Source organism: Lissotriton vulgaris, chromosome 4_1 (assembly GCF_964263255.1).
Source record: "Lissotriton vulgaris chromosome 4_1, aLisVul1.2, whole genome shotgun sequence".
In the NCBI taxonomy this organism is placed as follows: domain Eukaryota; kingdom Metazoa; phylum Chordata; class Amphibia; order Caudata; family Salamandridae; genus Lissotriton; species Lissotriton vulgaris.
Genome location: NC_141691.1, coordinates 1,172,555,521 through 1,172,574,927, shown reverse-complemented (window position 1 = coordinate 1,172,574,927; position 19,407 = coordinate 1,172,555,521). Strand labels below are relative to the sequence as shown.

Sequence of the window (19,407 nt, the reverse complement as noted above, 5' to 3'; positions counted from 1 at the left end):
TGCTATTAAATTCAGTTCCCCTGCATTTATTTAATGTTTATATTGCAGCAGCATGTGCCTTAATATGCTTCTTTTGAATTTATAAATTTTCTTTAGGTAAAACCACAGTTCCAGGAAATATTAAGGCTGTCAGAAGAAAATATTGGTGAGTAAAATAAAGTGTATCTTTCCTAGTGACACAAATAAATATATAAATTATTGCTTTAGAAATATTGCTACCGAACAACGAAAACATCAATGTTCATATGTATGTGGTAAATATGGGTTGTGATTTCTATGTTCCTCCTGATTCTTAGGGTTGAAATAACATCAGATATGAATCTTAAAATGGAAAGGTTCCAGAACCTAAAATTTGCATCATTTAGAGCTACAGACTGATACAAAGTATAGCCACCATTAATGCTGCACCCTCCTTCTTTTAGATTGAGCCCACCAGACAGCTCAGCTATCTGGATGTGAAAGACATATTGTAGGCTTACTAAAAATATAAAGGGGTTTGTGACCTGCTGATTTCTTCTCATTGGTTGACTTTACTGTCACTCTCAGAAGCCTGATTATTATTTGATGGCTTACCTTGCCAAGCTTGTGTCGGTCCCTCACCCTGGAGCATTGCTGCAAGTTTACTTGTCTTTCCACTGCTTACTTTGAGGAACAACTTTTTTCTTTTGTCATAATCACTCCATAAGAGTGCATATGTTTTCCAGCTGTCTTCCTAGTGTGCTTCTCCTTCCTGTTTTGAGTTGCTGACTCTCATCCGTGTATTTATCTACTGCTCCACATTGCTTTCTCATCTATTTGCTTCTCGCTCCCCCAGATCCACGTTGCTTTTTCTCACATGTTTGTCCCCCAAGGTGCTGTCCACAGTGCACTCTCTCACCCATCGCAGACCGCCAGAGGTCCCTTGACCACAGGGTAAGAATCACTGCCGTACAGCAGCACTAAAAATCATGGTCAAAGCCAAAACGTCACATTGGCAAGACTAATTGACTTTGCCAAAGCTCGTTTATAGATGACAATCAAGCCAGATCTCTGAACAAAGAGGAGTCGTCACTGCCAGAAAAAGAAATTAGAGTATGCTTTCATTAATGTCCAAGGACTGGAGTGACCCTAATTCATTCAAAAGGAGGCATACCTCAAGAAGGAGCCATACCTCAAGTTAGAGAACAATATTTCCTGTGTTTAAGAAACTAGGTAATTCTGATCTGTGGTTGTATTTGTATTTGGGCAATCTGCCCTACCCCAAGCCAAAGTTTGTTTCTATATGCTTTTGGCTACTGTTCATAGTCTCATCTTTTTTCGGACTTCACAGCTGATCAAGAAGATCTCATGGAATTCAAAAATCATTTTGTGTGAATGATGTCATCTCTGATTTTGTCAGTGTTTAGACTATGCCCTGCTTTGAATTATTTTTGGGCACTATAGTGTTCCTTCTGTGTTTTGGAAAGGGTGACTTCTTATAGCTGGTATTTAGATAGATCTATGAAGCCTGAAAAAGTCGAATATTTCATTGTCAGTACCTCATGTTGTGGAGCTAGTACTTCCTGTTGCTGTAGGCCACAACACCACTACTTACGGCTTGAATGTTAGTTGTAGCCACTGTGGTTACCATGCACATTGTGAGTCCGCAACACCACCTGTAGCCTTAGCAGATTCCACTTAGTGTTCACTTAGGCTGTTCTTCACAACTTCTTTTACTGGCTTAGGACATTAAAAGCTGGTCACAGTTAAAGGGGTCTACTGTAGTGAAGGATGTAATCATTTTGACGTTGTCAGAAACCTGTTTATGAGAAAGAACAAGCTGTAAGCCTCATGGCAATAAAGGCTACGCACTACCTATTGACAGGTAACTAAAGTGTCTGTTCCATGAACCCTAACTCCTCTTAAACCAAAAAAAAAAAACGGTGGATATTTTGAAAACAGATATGCCATCAGCAATGTGCCCATGGAAACTGATTGACAAAGCTCAGATTCTGTAAAGCCCTCAAGCAGAATCATTGTAAGGGAGTGCAGTGCTAAACATGAAAATAATACATTCACTATGAATCATCATATCTCAAAATGCTCTTTAGTATCCCAATGCTAGTGAATGCCAAGAAACGTTTCTGCTCTGTCACATGGGTCTCTAAAATGATGGATAATAGAAAATGTATTTGTTTTGCATAATTTCAGCTGTATGGATTGATATTGATCTTCCAGTGCAAGCAGAACTTCTAGTCTTATTAAATAAACGTAGTTAGGAGAAGGCTCCAAGACCAGAGAGCTGGCTTTTCGTCTAATTCCTTAAATCTTGGAAATCTTTCTGCACTGACCAATAAACAGCAGTGTCAAAAGATGGAAACCTTCTTTCAACTTCAAACAATACTGATTGAAAGAAGGAAACATAGGCAATACTTGACATCGCCATATTTCACATTTACTGTCCTGGTGTTGGCCACTATTATAGACTTAAAGCCCGCCGTAGTTGGCTCTACCGGTCATTAAAGGCCCACTCCAGCCTTTAACAAGGGGTATGGGCCTTTATTGGCCAGTAGAGACGGCTAGGGAGGGCTCTTAGGCTTTAGAATGTTCCATCCCTAGAGGGCACAATGTTTTAATTTGTAAAACAAAGGCCTGACAGAGCCTGAGTGGATTGAAATACCCTTGGGTTCTGTCGAGCCTTTTGTTCACAGCAAAAGCTGTGAACAAACATTGGAATGTTGGAGCTCCGGGCTTCTACTAGCCATTATAAGGCCAAGAACTTTATTGTTTTCAATGGAGCTCCCGACATTGCAATGTTCTAATACCATTTATATTATGAACTATATACTGCTAATTGAACACTATATACTGCTAATTGAACACTTTTATTGCCATTTATTAAACATGGCCTTAAAAACATAGAGGATTGTAAGAAATATATATATTGGGAGGCCTGCTCTAATAGCATATTTTTTACAATATCTATCCAATAATTATGAATGGGATTGACACTTTTGACATTCATCTGTAATGGGTGACCTCTTTTTGAGCCTTGTTTCTCTACTAACAACAGCCTGCAACACGCCAGTGTCTGAACTAGTTTCTTTGCACCAACACCCTTTTGATATTATGTGCCAAAGTGCACACTGTATTCTCTGTGTGGAGTATGGCTTGGTAGAGAAATTAAATAGCTTGCTGTATCCACACTTGTGATAATGTATACAGTGTCTTTCAGGGTTTTTGATTTACATTGCTAGGTATCAACCTGACAGTTCTCTTTTTTAACTGCTACTCTCATTCATTAAGGGGAGTTCTTCAAAATTAACAGATAGGCTGACTGTGCATGTGCGTAATTCAGAATGGCTTTTCAATTAACATAAATCTCTTCAACTGTGTATCAATAATATCTGTGTACAGATCATATTTTCTTCGTTTATTGTTATCTTTCGGCAACAAGAACTCATTAAGTAATAAACCAGAAAATCAGAATAGATTTAAAACACCTCATTCAGGTTGTGGCCAACAAGATGGCAGGCAGGACGCACTCATTAGAGGCTCTGGCAACCCTTGTATATTCCTTCGTAATCCAGCACAAATCTTGACACTTAGAGGGATAGCAGCTCCAGGGGCGCATGAAGCAATCCACGTGGATTTCCGACATGATTCTCCGCTCATCCATCCTTGCTGTGAATGGGATACTGCTACTTCACTTCAGAATGGCAAAAATTAAGGCCCTCACACTGGAAGGACAATGCAGAGAGAATTCAGGAGCTTCCATGGTCTGTGAAACCTAGGTTTGTGTCTGTTAGGACTTGCCACACTGAGGATGAGGAAGCGATCTGAATTGGACAGGGGAGAACCAGCCTATTGTAGCCAGAAAAGGTCACTAAAAAATGGATTAAACCAGCAGTCAAATTTAGATGTCTTTGAGGCCTGGAGAAACGAGGAATAAGTAGGCAGTGAAATGTGTGAGATGATGTTGTAACATTGCTGCCCTCAGGGAATAGGCTCACATGGTGGAATATAGTAGAATAATGAAGAGGGAAGGTCCAGGAGGAGCAATATTAGGTTCATAGTGTTTCCAGAGCACGCCAAGGGCTAGTTGTCTGTGTTCTTGGAGGAATTGAGAGGCTCTCAACCTAAGAGGGTTGCCCATCTTCTTTTCAAAAGAAAGTGCATCTGAAGTCCTTGCCCCTGCTGTATCCCTGAAGCACCATACCAAGACAGGGATGCCCTTCTGCACCACACCAGAAAAATAATGACTCCCTACCCCCCTGAATTAATCAGAATCTTCTCAGACTGCAAAAGGTGCAGAGGCTGAGAAAATTCCTAAAAACTGTGTAGCAGAAATCAAATGAAATGAAAAAGACCTTTGTAGAGCTTGATGGCTACCCTGAGGCGTCCCAGCATTATAAGCAGAGCGTGTACATGGAGAGGAGAGGCCAGGTGAGAAGAATTAATGAAAAAGGAAGGTTTTTAGAAGTTTGCTGAAAGACTGTAGGTTTGGTTCTGCTCGAAGTGGAAGAGGAAGAGAATTCCACAGCTTGGATGTGTTAAAGGAAAAGGAGTTGCCGCCACATCTCGCTCTTTTGATTTTGTTGACGAGGGCAAGATGAGCTGCAGTTGATCGGAGCTGTCTGGGAGGCTGATAAGGGGAAATCCATGATTGACATATATCCGAGCCAGTATGCCAGAGTTATCTATGTACAATACACAGAGCCTTGAACTGAATTTGTTCCTTGACTGGAAGCCAGTGGAGGATTTTCAGTCCGGGTTTGGCTCAGAGTCGACGTGGAATTTGGAGAAGGGTGCGGGCGGCACAATTTTGTATAATCTGGAGTTTATGGATAGTAGATTGAGGAGCCCCCAGATATAAAGCGTTCCCGTAGTCTAAACGGGACATGATGAGGCCCTGAACCATGATTTGTCTCCCCTGAAGTGGTAGCAGGGGAAGGATTTTATGTAGAAGCCTGAGTAGGCCATAATAGGAGACGGAAAGCATCACTGCTTGATGGTTGAAGTTGAGGGATTGGTCCAGCCAAAAACCCAGACTTTTTATTTGACTTTTTGGGGCCTGGGCAGGTCTCAGGCAAGCGGGCCACAGTATGTTAGAGTTAGGTGGAGGGGAGTGCCCCAGAAACATCAGCTCTGTTTTTTCTCCGTTTTGTTTGTGGCAGGAGTGGGTCATTCAGTTAGCTACCTCCTCAAGAAACATCGGGCAATGGACATAAAGTATAGGCTGCTCTATCTGGATAAGATTTAGGTTATTTGTGAGGGAACATCTAATTTCTTTACTACTCCATAAGACACTTGGGAGTGGCTAAAGATGGGAAACAGGACATAGTAGGAGAGCAAAGTGGTCAGAAAGACAGGGCAATAGTAAAAGTGTCACAGCCCAAGCAGCCATCCGCAAAAAGGCTGGGGACTACTCCAATATAGAGTTAATGGACAATGACACATTGGGCAGCGATGAAATGAAGGAACACACACTAAATGAGGTATAAAAAGTAGAGCATGAGGAAGACCATCAATGTACCACAGATAATTGATCATTTAGGGCATCCATGTAAGCACTTCTGAGAGAGACAGGGTGCGGGGAGGGACAGGGAACAGCAGGTGGTGAAAAGATAATTCCCTGAAGATAGTAACAGAATCAATCATATCATTTCTAAAGCGCACTACTCACAGTAGCGCTGGGGTGGGGAATGCTGCTACTGCTCAAAAAGCCAGGTCTTGAGGAGTTTTCTGAAGGTCAGCAGTTCTTGGGTCTGCCGTAGGTAGATGGGGAGGGTGTTCCAGGTCTTTGTGGCGAGGTGGGAGAACGATCTGCCGCCTGAGGTCGCTCTTCGGAAGCGGGGGACTGTAGCGAGGGCGAGGTCGGCGGAGCAGAGCTGGCAGGTGGGGGTGTAGAAGCCGAGTCGTCTGTTGAGGTACGTTGGTCCGGTGTTGTGGAGTGCCTTGTGTGCATGGGTGAGGAGCTTGAAGGGTATCCTCTTGTTGACCGGGAGCCAGTGCAGGTCTCTCAGGTGGGGTGTGATGTGGCTGCGGCGTGGGATGTCGAGGATCAGGCGTTCAGAGGCATTCTGGATGCGTTGGAGCCTTCTCATGAGTTTGGCCAAGGCTCCTGCGTAGAGGGCATTTCCATAGTCCAACCTACTGCTGACAAGGGCCTGGGTGACTGTTCTTCTCGCTTCAGTGGGGATCCACTTGTAGATCATACGGAGCATGCGGAGGGTGTTGAAGCAGGAGGAGGAGACGGCGTTGACCTGTTTAGTCATGGAGAGGGTGGAGTCGAGGATGACCCCTAGGTTGCGTGCGTGGTCGGTGGGTGTTGGAGCGGTTCCCAGTGTGGTCGGCCACCAGGAGTCAATCCAGGCCGAAGGGTTCGATCCGAGGATGAGGACCTCAGTCTTGTCCGAGTTCAGCTTCAGTCAGCTGTTCCTCATCCATTCAGCAATTGCCTTCATTCCTTCGTGAAGGTTGGTTTTGGTGGTGTGGGGGTCCTTGGTGAGGGAGAGGATCAGCTGAGTGTCATCGGAGTAGGAGAGGATGTTGAGGTCGTGCCGATGGGTGACGTGGGCGAGCGGCGCCATGTAGATGTTAAACAGAGTTGGGCTGAGGGATGAGCCCTGGGGTACGCCGCCGATGATCTTGGTGGCTTCGGAGCGGAAGGGGGGAAGGCGGACACTCTGTGTTCTGCCGGAGAGGAAGGAGGTGGTCCAGTCCAGGACCTTCTTTTGGATCCCAGCTTTGTGGAGGCGTGTTTGTAGTGTGTGGTGACGAACAGTGTCGAAGGCGGCTGGCAGGTCCAGGAGGATGAGGGCCGCCGTTTCTCCGTTGTCCAGCAGGGACTTGATGTCATCGGTGGCGGTGATGAGGGCCATCTCGGTGCTGTCGTTGCTGCGGAACCCGGACTGGGAAGGGTCCAGGATGTTGTACGTTGACGGTCTACTCGATGGCCTTTGCCGGGAACGGGAGCAGGAAGATGGGCCGGAAGTTCTTGAGGTCCTTTGGGTCCGCCTTGGGTTTCTTGAGTAAGGCGTTGATCTCGGCGTGCTTCCAGCTCTCCGGGAAGGTTGCTGTCTCGAAGGAGGTGTTGATGACTTTCCAGAGATGTTGTGCGATGGATGTGCTGGCTTTGTTGAAGATAGGGTTTGGGCATGGATCTGACGGAGATCCGGAGTGGATGGTGTTCATGATTTTGATGGTGTCATCGTCGTTGATGTTGGGCCAGTAGAGCAGGTGGTTGGTGCGGATGGTGGTCGTCGGGGCAGAGGAGTCAGTGGTTGTCGGGGCAGTTGTGGCGTTGAAACTGTCGTCGATGTCTGTGATCTTGCGGTGGAAGAAGGTGGCCAGTGAGTCGCATAGGTTTTGCGAGGGTGGGACGTCGTTGGTGTTGGACCTGGGGTTGAAGAGTTCCTTCACGAGGTTGAAGAGCTCTTTGCTGTTGTGCGCGTTGTTGTCTAGGCGGTCTTTGAAGGAGGCCCTTTTGGCGGATCTGAGAAGGTGATGGTGTCTGCGGGTGGCATTCTTGTGGGCGGCGTGGCTGTCCGGTGTTCGTTCATGGAGCCAGATCTTCTCCAGCTTTCGGCAGGTTTGCTTGGAGGCCCGGAGGTCTTCAGTGAACCAGCTGGCTTTCTTGTTGGTATGATTGTTGGAGGGTTTCTTGATCGGGGCGAGGGTGTTGGCGCAGTCGTTGATCCACTGTCTGAGGATGCGGGCGGCGGTGTCGGGGTCGGTATGGTCGGCGGGTGGGCTCTGGGCGAGGCTGGTGGTTAGCTGGTCTTCAGTGACTTTGCTCCAGCAGCGGTGAGGCATCTGTTGGGTGCGGTGGTGCGTGGTGGGTTTCTTGAAGGTGAAGTGGATGCAACGGTGGTCGGTCCTGTGGAGTTCAGTGGTGTGGTTGAAGGAGACGTGGGGCTTGCGGAGAAGATGGGGTCAAGCGTGTGACCGGCAGAATGGGTGGGTGTTGTGACGAGTTGTCTGAGTCAGAGGTTGCCTAGGTTGTCAATCAGGGTGGTGGAGTTGGTGTCGTCATTGTTCTCGAGGTGGAAGTTCAGGTCCCCGAGGAGGATGTAGTCCGTGGAGGCGAGGTCGGCGATGGAGTCGCTGAACTGTGGTCGGGGTCCGAGCGGTCTGTAGATGAGCGTTCCTCTGAGGATGGTGTTGGGGTCGGTGTGAATTTGGAAGTGCAGGTGTTTGGTGGTGCTGAGGGTGTCGTCGGTGTTGGTCGAGACTCTGAGAGTGTTCCTGTGGACGATGGCGATTCCTCCTCCCGCTCTGTTGGTGCGGTCCTTGCGGGTGATCTTGTAACCTTCCGGGACGGCTATGGCTATGTCGGGTGCCGAGGCGGGGTTCAGCCAGGTCTCCGTCAGGAAGGCAACGTCTGGGGAGGTTGAGTTGAGTTGGTCCCAGAGTTCAACAGCATGTTTTCGGACGGAGCGGGTGTTGAGAAGGATGCATCTGAGGTGGTTGGGTTCTTTCCTGGTCGGCAGAATGGTGGGGCGGATGCTTGTGAAGTTGCAGTTCCGGCAGGTGAAAGCTCCGTGGGTGCGCTTCGGGGCGGCCAGGAAGCAGGTGTGTGATCGTCCGGTGTTGAGTGCGTGGAGGGTTCTGGCATCGTAGCGGTGTCGGGTGTTGTGGCGTTCGTGGTGTCCAGGGGTCCTGGCGCTGGGCGCGGTCCAGGCCCGGACGGACACAGACAGGCTTGCCTTGGGCGCGCCAGCGGCGCGCTCGCTGACCGCGGCCGCGTAGCGGCTTCCATATGAGGGGATGTGGGAGGGAGGAGCAGCTGGGAGGCGGGAGTAGGGCGGCGAATGGGATTGCAGGTGGGCGGTGCCGCAGGGACGCAGCGGCGGGAAAAATGGGTGGGAGCCGCGGAAGAACTGGGCACAGGAAGGAAAAACAAGTTTAGGCAATTAAACAAGTACAGGCACAGAGGAATAAAAACACGTCTGGGCAAGAAAGCAAGTTAGGCACAGGGGAATAAAAACAAGTCTGGGCAAGAAAGCAAGTTAGGCACAGGGGAATAAAAACAAGTCTGGGCAAGAAAGCAAGTACAGGCACAGGGGAATAAAAACAAGTCTGGGCAAGAAAGCAAGTACAGGCACAGGGGCATAAAAACAAGTCTGAGCAAGAAAGCAAGTTAGGCACAGGGGAAAAATACAAGATTAGGCCAAAACAATGCAGGCAGAGCAGTGCAGCAGCGTGGGGAGCAACCTGCCTGCGAGCAGGGTCACAGAATATAGAATATTCTCTCACTACTTCCATAAACGTTTATGGGGGAAGAACCAGTGGATATTTCACACGCACGGTGGCAACAATCATCACAGGGTTAGGAGCTATGTAGGCTCATAAGTTGATATGTGCCAATTACTTGACACTCCACTCTAGGTTTACAGCTTAGTTCCTGGAACTTGGAGTCATCAACAGGCCCACGTCGTCTGGAGGGAACTCCATCTTAAATAATAGATTACACAACAGGAGGGTTGAGTTTATCTACTTTGGTTTCCAACATTGTGTGGAGAAGTGTGGCACACCGATTAGAGCGTCAGACCCTGAGGCAGAGGTCTGGCCCGGGACCAGGGTTCAATTCCCGACGCGGCAGGGTTGTGGACCAGGGTCAAAACGTACTCGATAATTCTCGCCTCGTTGCCTACTCTAACCAGGGAACACACTCGGCAACTCTGGGCATTAAGCTTGCCTCATCTCTACAGCGGTCTTCAGCGCCAGGATACTCCATGGAGTCGCAGTGCGCTTTACAAGTACACCCACATTTACATTTACATTGTTCACTTTGTGTTTGCATTAATAGTTTGGGCACACGGAAAGGAGAGAGTTTAGCAATCGCTTCTTTCTTTGAGGGGGGTTGTTTCCAGGTCAGTGTTTGGCAGACAATTACATGACAGTTGGAAGGTGCTTTCTCAAGGAAGGGCAGAATGTGTTACAAGTTACCACTCAGGGCTGCCACAGAGCACAGGGGGAGTAAGCAGAGACAATGGATGAATATCGTTTAAGAACAACAAGTTTAGCATTGTCAGAGCTTGGAGTGGAGGATTCAGTTCAGGCTGGATACACAAGTTATAGATTAGAACAGAATAGGTAGCTTCATTATAGTACTTACATGGAAAACACATAAGTATAAGTTTTTATTTATTTTGCCAAACGGTATAGGGTTCACTCATTCCTTGGGAGACATGGAGAGGGTGTTGCGTTCTTAGAGCAGATGCACCTTACTGATACAGATAATAATAAATGACATAAGTAATTGAGGGGCAGTCCTACTAGACCACTTACTCTGCATATACTAAAGGGGACTCAGTGTGGGTAGTAGCAAGGTGATTTATACCCAGGCTTCTCCATCCTTACTTTTGAGGAGGTGTAGGAGAGCTTTTGGATCAGACCTGGGCAATTTAATCAGTATGCTGGACTGTGTCAAGTAGCTAGAAAAGTCTCAGTGAACCCTAACTCAAGAAACACACTGGTCAAAATCTGAGATTCCAAACCGAGATGTAAATCAGAATCCGATGGATATACTACCCCAAAGATTTACAAGACAGTGAGTTAAAATCGCAGACGGCAGCATTTGAGGGGCAGGGGAGCAGCAGTCTGTCCTGAATATCTTATGAACAAAAACTGGGAAGTGGCATGCTCTGGTCAAAAATGTCTCCAGTAAATCAAGGTGTAAACTGGCACTATTGTCTTAGAAAATAGAATTTGAATCCTTTCAAATTGAAGAGAATCTACCCATAGAGATCTTTGGGTCCAAGATGTGCCAGGACGGAAGCTGATTTCATGCATATGATCTGGTTTTGTAGGTTAATAGCAGGATACTTAGCGACGGTTGCATCCAGACTGCATCCCATGAAAGGTAGTATGCTGAAATTGGAGTTAACCACTGCCCCTTAATGGTAGTACCCAGTCCTAAAAGGTGTAAGATAAGCCACAGGTTCAAAGCACTAGAATCCGTGTTGGTGAAACACTGAATTGATATTTACTGGCTACATTCCAATGGCCCAACATAACAGGGGTGGGGGAAAGAAAAGATAGAGTGGACTTTGACTGAGGACGTTCATATGAGGTCCTCTAAGCGATATATCAAGGTAATACAAGACCTGCTGCAGTGGTCAGTCATCATCCAAAGGTTATAGGACCCCACTAGATACCAGACACCCATAGAGCATTGTGAATAGCTAGGAGAAAAGAAGCAGTCAAACAAGATGATTGAGAAGCTGTTCAGGAGAAATTTGATGGGCAGAGTTGACTTTATTACTGGAATTCACGAGTGATCCGCAGGAGGTTCATAAGATCAGCTGTCATTGAAGTGACATGTATTGCGATCTTAAAAGAATGTATATGTACCTGGTTTATGTCACCTTGCAAGTAGGCTTTGCACGTGCTTAGAGTTGTAATTCAAACATTTAACTGAATAGGCCAGAACCTACTTCTCTCATGTTTCGTCATCACCGTGTCTTGTGACAGGATCCTCTGACTGGACCCTAAGCGCCCGATAACAACTTTTGGCAGCACAAGGGCGGGTGGCCTGCTTCCGCACTGCCAAAAGTTGCTGCTGCCCTCCCGCTAGATTACATGTTTTTCGTAGTTTGGCGGGCGGGTGGCCTGTCAGTTCCCACTGCAGCAATGCAATGGGAACACCCCACAAGGTTCCTGCAGGGCATGCACCGTAATGTCCATGCCAGGCAGGAACTTGTGTGCATGCGCACAGGGGGGCACATGTTGTGCCCCCTGTGTGCATACACAGGGCAAAAACGCACAAGAGGGCCCTGTAGGGCCCCCTTTGTTTCCTCTCGGCCAGTGTTTTCATGGAGGTGGAACAGCAATGAAAACCCTAGCAGAGGGGAAAGTCGTAATATGCTTGGCAGAACCATGGCGTCCGTCCCCCCCCCCCGAAGCAGATTGCGGCCTCTGACAGCCACGCTACTGCCAGGGAACTGCGGTTCCCTGGTGGCGGCCCCTGGGTAGTCTGACTGCCTAAGTCGTAATGGGGCTGTCAGACCGCCGGTGCAGCTGTGGTTGGACTACCAGACTCGAGACCGCCATTGCCGCGCCACCATGTGTCTGGCAGTCTTCAGACAACCAAATTTGGCCCCAAGTGTTTTAATTGTTTGTTGTACTTAATTGGAAAGTAAAGTCAAAATAATTGCATTACCACTTAAACGTTTTTATTGGTTTCTTTGTAAAAGTCTCATGAAGTAAAACATTTCACACCAACTTTATGGGAATCAACTCTGGTCCTAGTCTTTTCATATTAAGTAAAAATTAAGGTATTGAAGTGTTCGTTTTTCTGCAGATGCTTGAAGATTGGTTCCAACAATGAAGGTTTTTCCCAATCTCCTTGACTTAGCAGATGAATGGTTTTCTGTCTTTCATGTGCCCTGAGGCCCTAGGGACCATTGAAGAAACACTTTTGAGGCCATTAGAGAAATCTTTCTCTATGCAACATTGGAGTAGCCTGTCTTTACCTACAATCTAATATATTTAACAAAGTTGGAGAACACCTAGTTTTCTAGGTGACAATATCATCTGTCATTCCGTATTGGTTATAGATTACACTTTTGTCCAACCTCGGGCCCTCACTCATTTTACTTTAGTGTTACACTCCTCTCAGATTGATCTGTTAAGCAGTGTCTTACTTAGCAGGTACTGCCCCATACTCTGTTGTTAATAAAAATGGCATGTGCTGCTCAGCAGGTTTTCCTCATGTGGACCTTTCAAATGATACGCAGACCATTTTCACTATTTTAGCGGATTTCCTTAAACATGATTGTTTCTCCTTTTATTTCATTACGGTTCAGTTATCTAGCAAAAATTGGTATTCTTTCCTGGGTATTATTTCCAGAAAGATATGAATGATGGTAAACAAATAGAAGGTCAATAAATATCAAGTACATTTTTACCATACACTGAGTACACTTTCCTTAGGTCTTAATGACTTGCTTACAGCATAATTAGTATTTTTAATATGTTTGATTGCCTTGTTTTAATCTGCTCCTTAAAGATGTGTAGGGAAGTAGCCATGAGTGTCAAATTTGCTTACTGGCCCTGTGTCACATGCGACATCTGCAAGCCAGGTTTAACTTTTAGCAAACAACACTAAATATGCTAATACTGGGGTGCAAACGTAATGAAAAAAGCTAACCCTCAGGCTCCTGAAGGCAGTCAATCATGTCTCAGAACCACTACTGAAAGGCTGCATGGGCTGGTACAGAGTCACTCATGTAATAGTTTGCATTTTTAGGGAGAAAAGGTTTAGTCTGAGTCGGTCATGTCACAAGAACATTCAATTGACCGACTCCGCCCCAGCTCTGCTGCATGACATGATGGAAATGAAGCAAACATTAAAAAACCATAGCATTAATATTTGCAGTGTTCAGGGCAACCCCAAGGGAGTGCGTTGTCACTGTTTGCATATAACAGAAGTTTGTTAGACAAGTCACTGATGCTCATTTGATCAACCTTACCTTGGAAAAATGAAAGGCTAGAGTAGACTCACCTTGGTTTACGCCTGTGGAGGACCACAGAGTGCCACCGATCACTCGAGTGGTTGCGTGACTTCACTGATCACTCATGACAATAATTTTGACAAATTAAAACCCTATTACGTAAATTTGTTTTGGTATATGCAGATTACTCACTTTTAAAATAGCACTCCGGCATGAGGCTGAATGTTGAAAAGGCTTCAATCAGCAATATCTCCCCAGTGCTACCTGGTAGCGACACACAACTGCATTTGTAAACCTTCCTGCACAGGATGTGACAATATCTCCTTTTATGTGGTGGTGATTGGTGCCCTGAGATCAGTTCCTGCTCTTCTGTGCTTATTTACGTGGGTCCAAAGCACTTCTTGAGTGTTAAACAGATTTCTAAGACACATTTTTTACAATATTAACTCCTAATGTTTTAGAGTTTCAATCCATATTCAAGATGTTTTAAAAAGATGTTGGTCGGATCCTCCAGACATTTGTGTTTGGTGTTTGAAGCCGAACTGCGATCTATCGGGCTGCCTATGGCACCTCCATGCACCCAAAGGCCTGAGAAAGAATGGGAATCCAAACTTTTTGGGGCTTAAACCAGTAAGAACACCCCTAAACCGTACCTCTTTCTTTATTGAGGAAAGTCTCCTGACAGCTATATTTTCATGCTGCTATCAGCTTCTTAATTTTCTCAAGGAGACAACCACTACAAATGTTCAATTCTGCAATTGAGCCTGTCCTCCTACAGAGTTCAACCAAAGTTGTGGTGGTTCTCACTTGCGCTAACTCAAAACATTATGTTCATGTGTAAATAAGAGGGCAGGCGTCTGCTCATGGCTCTTCAGCATCCAAACTCTCTACTTGTGGCACTGGGCAAAGGGCAAATGAATTGGTTTGCCAACAGTCTAGTGACAAACATAAAATGTAATATCCTTTGCAAGATGTGCTAAGAAAACTGTGAAAGGGAGGTGAATGCCGTACTTAAATATTTTTTTGCATAGTGAGGGCACTCCTGAAATCACAAGAAATCCATCCTCAAAAATATTTTCTCTGAGAATGGTCTTGTTTTATCATTATGTCTCATTATGTGCTTGCGTGAGTTCCCTTTATTACAAAAGTGATCCAGAAAGGGATGGTTCATACATGCCTGTTAAAAACTGAACTTGGAAGTGCCCTGGGCCCTTCCCCAATCCATAATCTTCTTCTACTGCTGTTAAGGCCTGTTCTGCAGCAGAAGAGGGGATAGCCGAGCTTACATAAATGGAGACTGTACACCGATGCCGGTTAGGATATTCTCTTGTGCCTTATATTATGGATCTGGCAGTCAGACGTTTTTCTTCAAATGATGTATATTTCAGCAGACAGGAGATTTTTTCCTTGTAGTGTTCCTCAGAAGGTTTTTTGAGAATTATAGAGTTGGGAATTCAGAAGCAATCTAGAGCTCTGCCTGGAATTATTGAGCATTCTGGAATCAGGAGAGCAATTGATTTTTCAAACTGACAATCAAGGGGTGGTAGCATCAGTCATTCTGCACAATGTACATACTCCAGCAATATTTATGGCTGTCACCACCAGAGTGGTTTCTGGTTTCTTTCCAGGGGCGAACACCCCGTAGACCATACTTACATCACTGCATGGTAATATATAGGGTTGAGCAGCCATTAGCTGATCATACTTTGTTCTCTTTATTGACCTTCCGCCAGCTCCTCACTTAGGATAAGACTTTGCGGCTCACCAATGCTTTGCTTATTCCCAGGCAATACCAGTGTACAGGGGTGCACAGGGGCGCTGCAGTTTTCACAGGCGGCCCTTGCCAGCACTTTTTGCTGGCAATGTGCAAGGCAGCCCTGTCCTCTTCGTTGGACCACCTGCAGTAAGGTTAGGCAAGTAATGGGTCAGCTGCAAGTCATATCCTACTGATGAAGGCATGGAAGAGCTGTTCAGAGTCTTGTGGCATTCAAGTCCGCATAATGCAGAATTTTCACCTGGAGGCTTCTAGGCAGTCTAATTTATCATTTATTTTAATGCCGGTCACATCTGTTGACAGCACAGTGCAGCATACAGAGCCGAGACATATTACACATACAACAGTGATCTTAAAAAGAACCACTTGCACTTCAGTATTTCATCAGCTTCAGCTGCACACATGGAGATCGTACTTAACCATCAGCTGCAGTGAAGATCATGAATAGTGAATATTCAAGATACCAATCTTGTGTCATGTGTGTAATAGTTTGAAGATTTATGCTTCCAGGTTCCTTTGCAAAGGCTGTGCTTTTTCTGCCTTAAGTGATTTCCATTGCTTGTGAGTTCAGTTTCTGAGTGTAAAGCCTAGCAAAGTTAGCAGCAACTTAATAAAGCACTTGATATAGGACTAAGGGCTAGATGTAGGTAATTCAATTTTACCGACTCTTAAATACAGAATTTTACCGAATCGGTATTTGAGTCGGTAAATGTAATGTAGGTAAAAAATCTGTATTTTTTACCGAATCGGTAAAATTCGGAATTGGCCAATCGGTATTTACAGAATCGGTATTTACCGAATCGGTATTCTCCATTCATTCCTATGGGCCTTCTGGCCCATAGGAATGAATTGGAAATACCGATTCGGTAAATACCAATTCGGTAAATACCGAATCGGAAAGCAAATAAAAGTGAAACTGAATCAGGCAGCCAATCAGGTGTTACCACCCTCCCCCTCCTTACCAGGAAGTGGCTACATAGGCAGCTGCAACTAATTAGAAGCTTCTGGAGAGGCAGTTGGAGCTGAGCTGAGTCCCTGAGCAGCAGAAAAGTTTAGTGCACTTTTGCATTTGAAAAATGGCAAGCAGCACAGACAAAGACCAGACAGAGAGGAAGAGGAAACTGAAATTCAGCAGCATGGAGCTGCAGGTGCTTGTGGAGAAGGTGGTTAAGGAGCACCAAAAACTATTTGACAGGCAGTCCCTCACAGTGGCAGAATCTTGCAAAAGGAATATCTGGCTGCACATTCAAGAAAAAGTGAATGCAGTTGGAGTGACTCCCAGAGATATAGAGGATCTTAAAAAGAGGTGGTACAACCTCAGGAGCCAGACAAAAAAGAAAATTGCAGAACACCACAAGCAGGCAAGCAAAACTGGTGGAGGGAAGAACCCAGCACCCCCCCTTACTGACCTGGAGGAGATGGTGGGCTCAACCATAGAACCTGAAAGCGTCTGCTGACTGGGAGATGTAGACAGCTCAGCCAGAGCTGCCATCTGAAAAGGTAAGATGCATGCACAGCAATCCCCCCACCCCATCATCCTTTCCTTTACCCTATGTGGCTAATTGAACCCCAGTCCAGTACAGCAAGCACAGTACAGGAGCAATGCATCATGGGGCATTTAGTCATTAAATGAAAGACCATGTCATACAGCACAGCAACCACCAAGTTAGGGAAATACTTTCAGACATAATGAAGCGCAGGCAACATGTACATTGTTCAAGTGAAAATCATTTAATTGTAGTGGCTGTGAGGCAGTAGCGGTTAGCTAATGTACGCTCATATATCCACAGGTCAGACATCTCGCAGGCGTTCCCGGGAGACTGAAGGCAAGGCCCTAGAGAGGGATAAGAGCCACGAGGCAGGTCCTAGTGCACAGACTGAATCAGAGGACACAGGTGCACCAAGTACACATCCACCATCCCAAGATACACAAATGGCTCCAGAGTTGCAGGCATCCCCAGAACGTTCACAATCACCACTGTTATTTTCATCCCCAGAAATGCCTGCATCACTGCTTGTTACTACACCTGCATCACAACAGAGCAGGAGGCATGTTGTTGCCCCACTATTGGAAATGGAGTCATCAGCAGGTGACATTGAGGGGGAAGACACACACACCTTGCCTGGGGAAGGTAGCTCTGCCACACTGAACTCCAGTGCAGAGGTTGCCCATACTGGTACAAGACGCCGCAGGCTCCGACAAAGTAGTGTAGCAGCACATGTGGAGGCTCCCAGTGTGTTCCGTGGCCTAGATGGGAGCATGGTCAGAATCCAACGGATGCAGGGAAAAGCCATCATGTCTGTCCAACGCCAAATGGAGAGCCTAAACAACAACATGGAAGACATAGGGAAGGGCATCAGAGAACTAGTTGATGTCAACAAGGAGATGGCTGCAGGGATGCGTGATATGTCACAATCTGTGCAGCTTCTGTGCACAAAACTAGATCAAGAAATGACATCAAGGTGCAGGGAGAAGCAGCGTGCACAACAACAAAATAAAACCATTAACCGCCTGGCCATAGACCCTTCCCTGCTATGCAGGAGATGCATAAACATGCAGGAGGGACTCACTCAAAATAGCAATGAAGTGTCAAGGGGCATAGCTAGGATGACCAGTGCTGTTGAGGTGCTCATAAATGCACAAACAGCACAAAGTGCTGCTCTGGATGGGCCAGAGAGTGAAGGTAGCACAAGTAGGAGCAGCATGGCCAGCCACCTTGGCGTAGAGACATGGAGGAGCAGCAGGCGCAATGGTGAGGCAACAGCTCAAACACCAAGCGAACACAACCAGCCACAAACATCTGGCAGTGCTAAGCGTGGACGCAAATGAGTACTTCACTTAATGGGGTAGTGACCCAGGACTGACATCATTGAATGTATATAATTTGTGTTGCACAATTGTGCTTTAGTAACCTGCCTAGTGACAAAATTAAACTACGTGGGTGCATACTCCACCTGTTTGTGTCTCTTTACTTACTTAAAAGTAGTTGCGTGTGATCTCTTCCCGTCTGTGTCTGCCATCTGTTGGTGTTGCTTCTCCAGCAGTGTTGGGTTCAGGCAGTGCTTGTACGTCATCCTGGTCCGCTCCAAAATGTTCCTGGTAGATTTGTGTGCCCTGTTGTATCTCCTCTGGCTGGGGGTTGAAGGGTTGAGGTAGGGAGTAAGGATGAAAGAGTGGACCCCATGTGCACTATCCCCTAAAAGTAACAGAAAAAGACATTACTCATCCACACATTCACATACATCTGCAATATGTATCAAGGGAGTGCCACACAGTGATTTACCTAGCAGGTATCCTTCGCCAAATTCCCCCGCTGTCAGGCGTGTGTATATTCCACTGTTTTGAAAGATGTATGAGTTGTGGGTACTTCCAGGAAACTTGGCAACTATGTCCGTGATGCTGTACTTTGCATCACAGATTACCTGTACATTTATGGTGTGGGTAGACTTCCTGTTCCTATAAATGTACTCTGTGGCCGCAGGTGGACATATTGGTATGTGGGTGCCATCAATACAGCCAATGACGTTGGGGAAATGTGCCATTTGATAAAACTCTGTCTTGGTCCTGAGCTGTTCTGCGTGAGTTGCAGGGAAGCTGATGTAATTATGCTTTCTCTGCATCATGGCCTCTAGGAATTTCCTAAAAAAAACGTGACAGGCAGCTCTGGGACACCCCACCTACCGCAGCAACCACACTCTGGTAACTCCCAGAGGCAAGCAAATGTAGGCTACACAGCACCTGCACATGGGGTGGGATGGCGTGCGCCCTTGGGGTTGCGTGCTCCAAAAGTGGGTGGAGGTCCCTGATCAGCTCCAGGATGGTTTGGGGGTGTAGCATGTACCTTTGTATGATCTCTGGCTCAGTCATTTGGAATAGGGTGATTCTCTGCCTGTAGACCTGCTCCTCCCTTCTCTAGACCCTCTCTCCTTCTGCCTGGCGCCGTAGCCGCCTCCCAATCACATAGAATGCCGCCATTCTGGTCAAACAGTTGTGTTTTAGGCCCTTTTTTATAGCCTGCACCTGGTTACCACCTGATTTGAATCCATGGTAAATACAGACTCTTAAATACCGAATTTCATGTAAATTAGGTATTTTAGAGGTTACCTACATCTCAAAAGTCATTTTTACCATTTCTTATTTACCGATTCGGTAATTTTGCCGATTCGTAAATTTTCCGATTCGTAAATTTTCCGATTCGGTGAATTTTACGA

General features: G+C 46.2%; 1 protein-coding gene across 8 annotated transcripts in view; it reads left to right on the top strand.

Moving 5' to 3' along the window:
* Window positions 1–19,407, top strand: part of RELCH (RAB11 binding and LisH domain, coiled-coil and HEAT repeat containing) — an 853,871-nt gene that overhangs the window by 585,063 nt on the left and 249,401 nt on the right. For all 8 annotated transcript variants that reach the window (XM_086965401.1, XM_086965404.1, XM_086965403.1 and 5 more), the window contains one exon: window positions 97–145. In XM_086965401.1, the coding sequence (XP_086821527.1) occupies window positions 97–145 (49 nt within the window). The remainder of the gene's footprint in view (window positions 1–96; window positions 146–19,407) is intronic.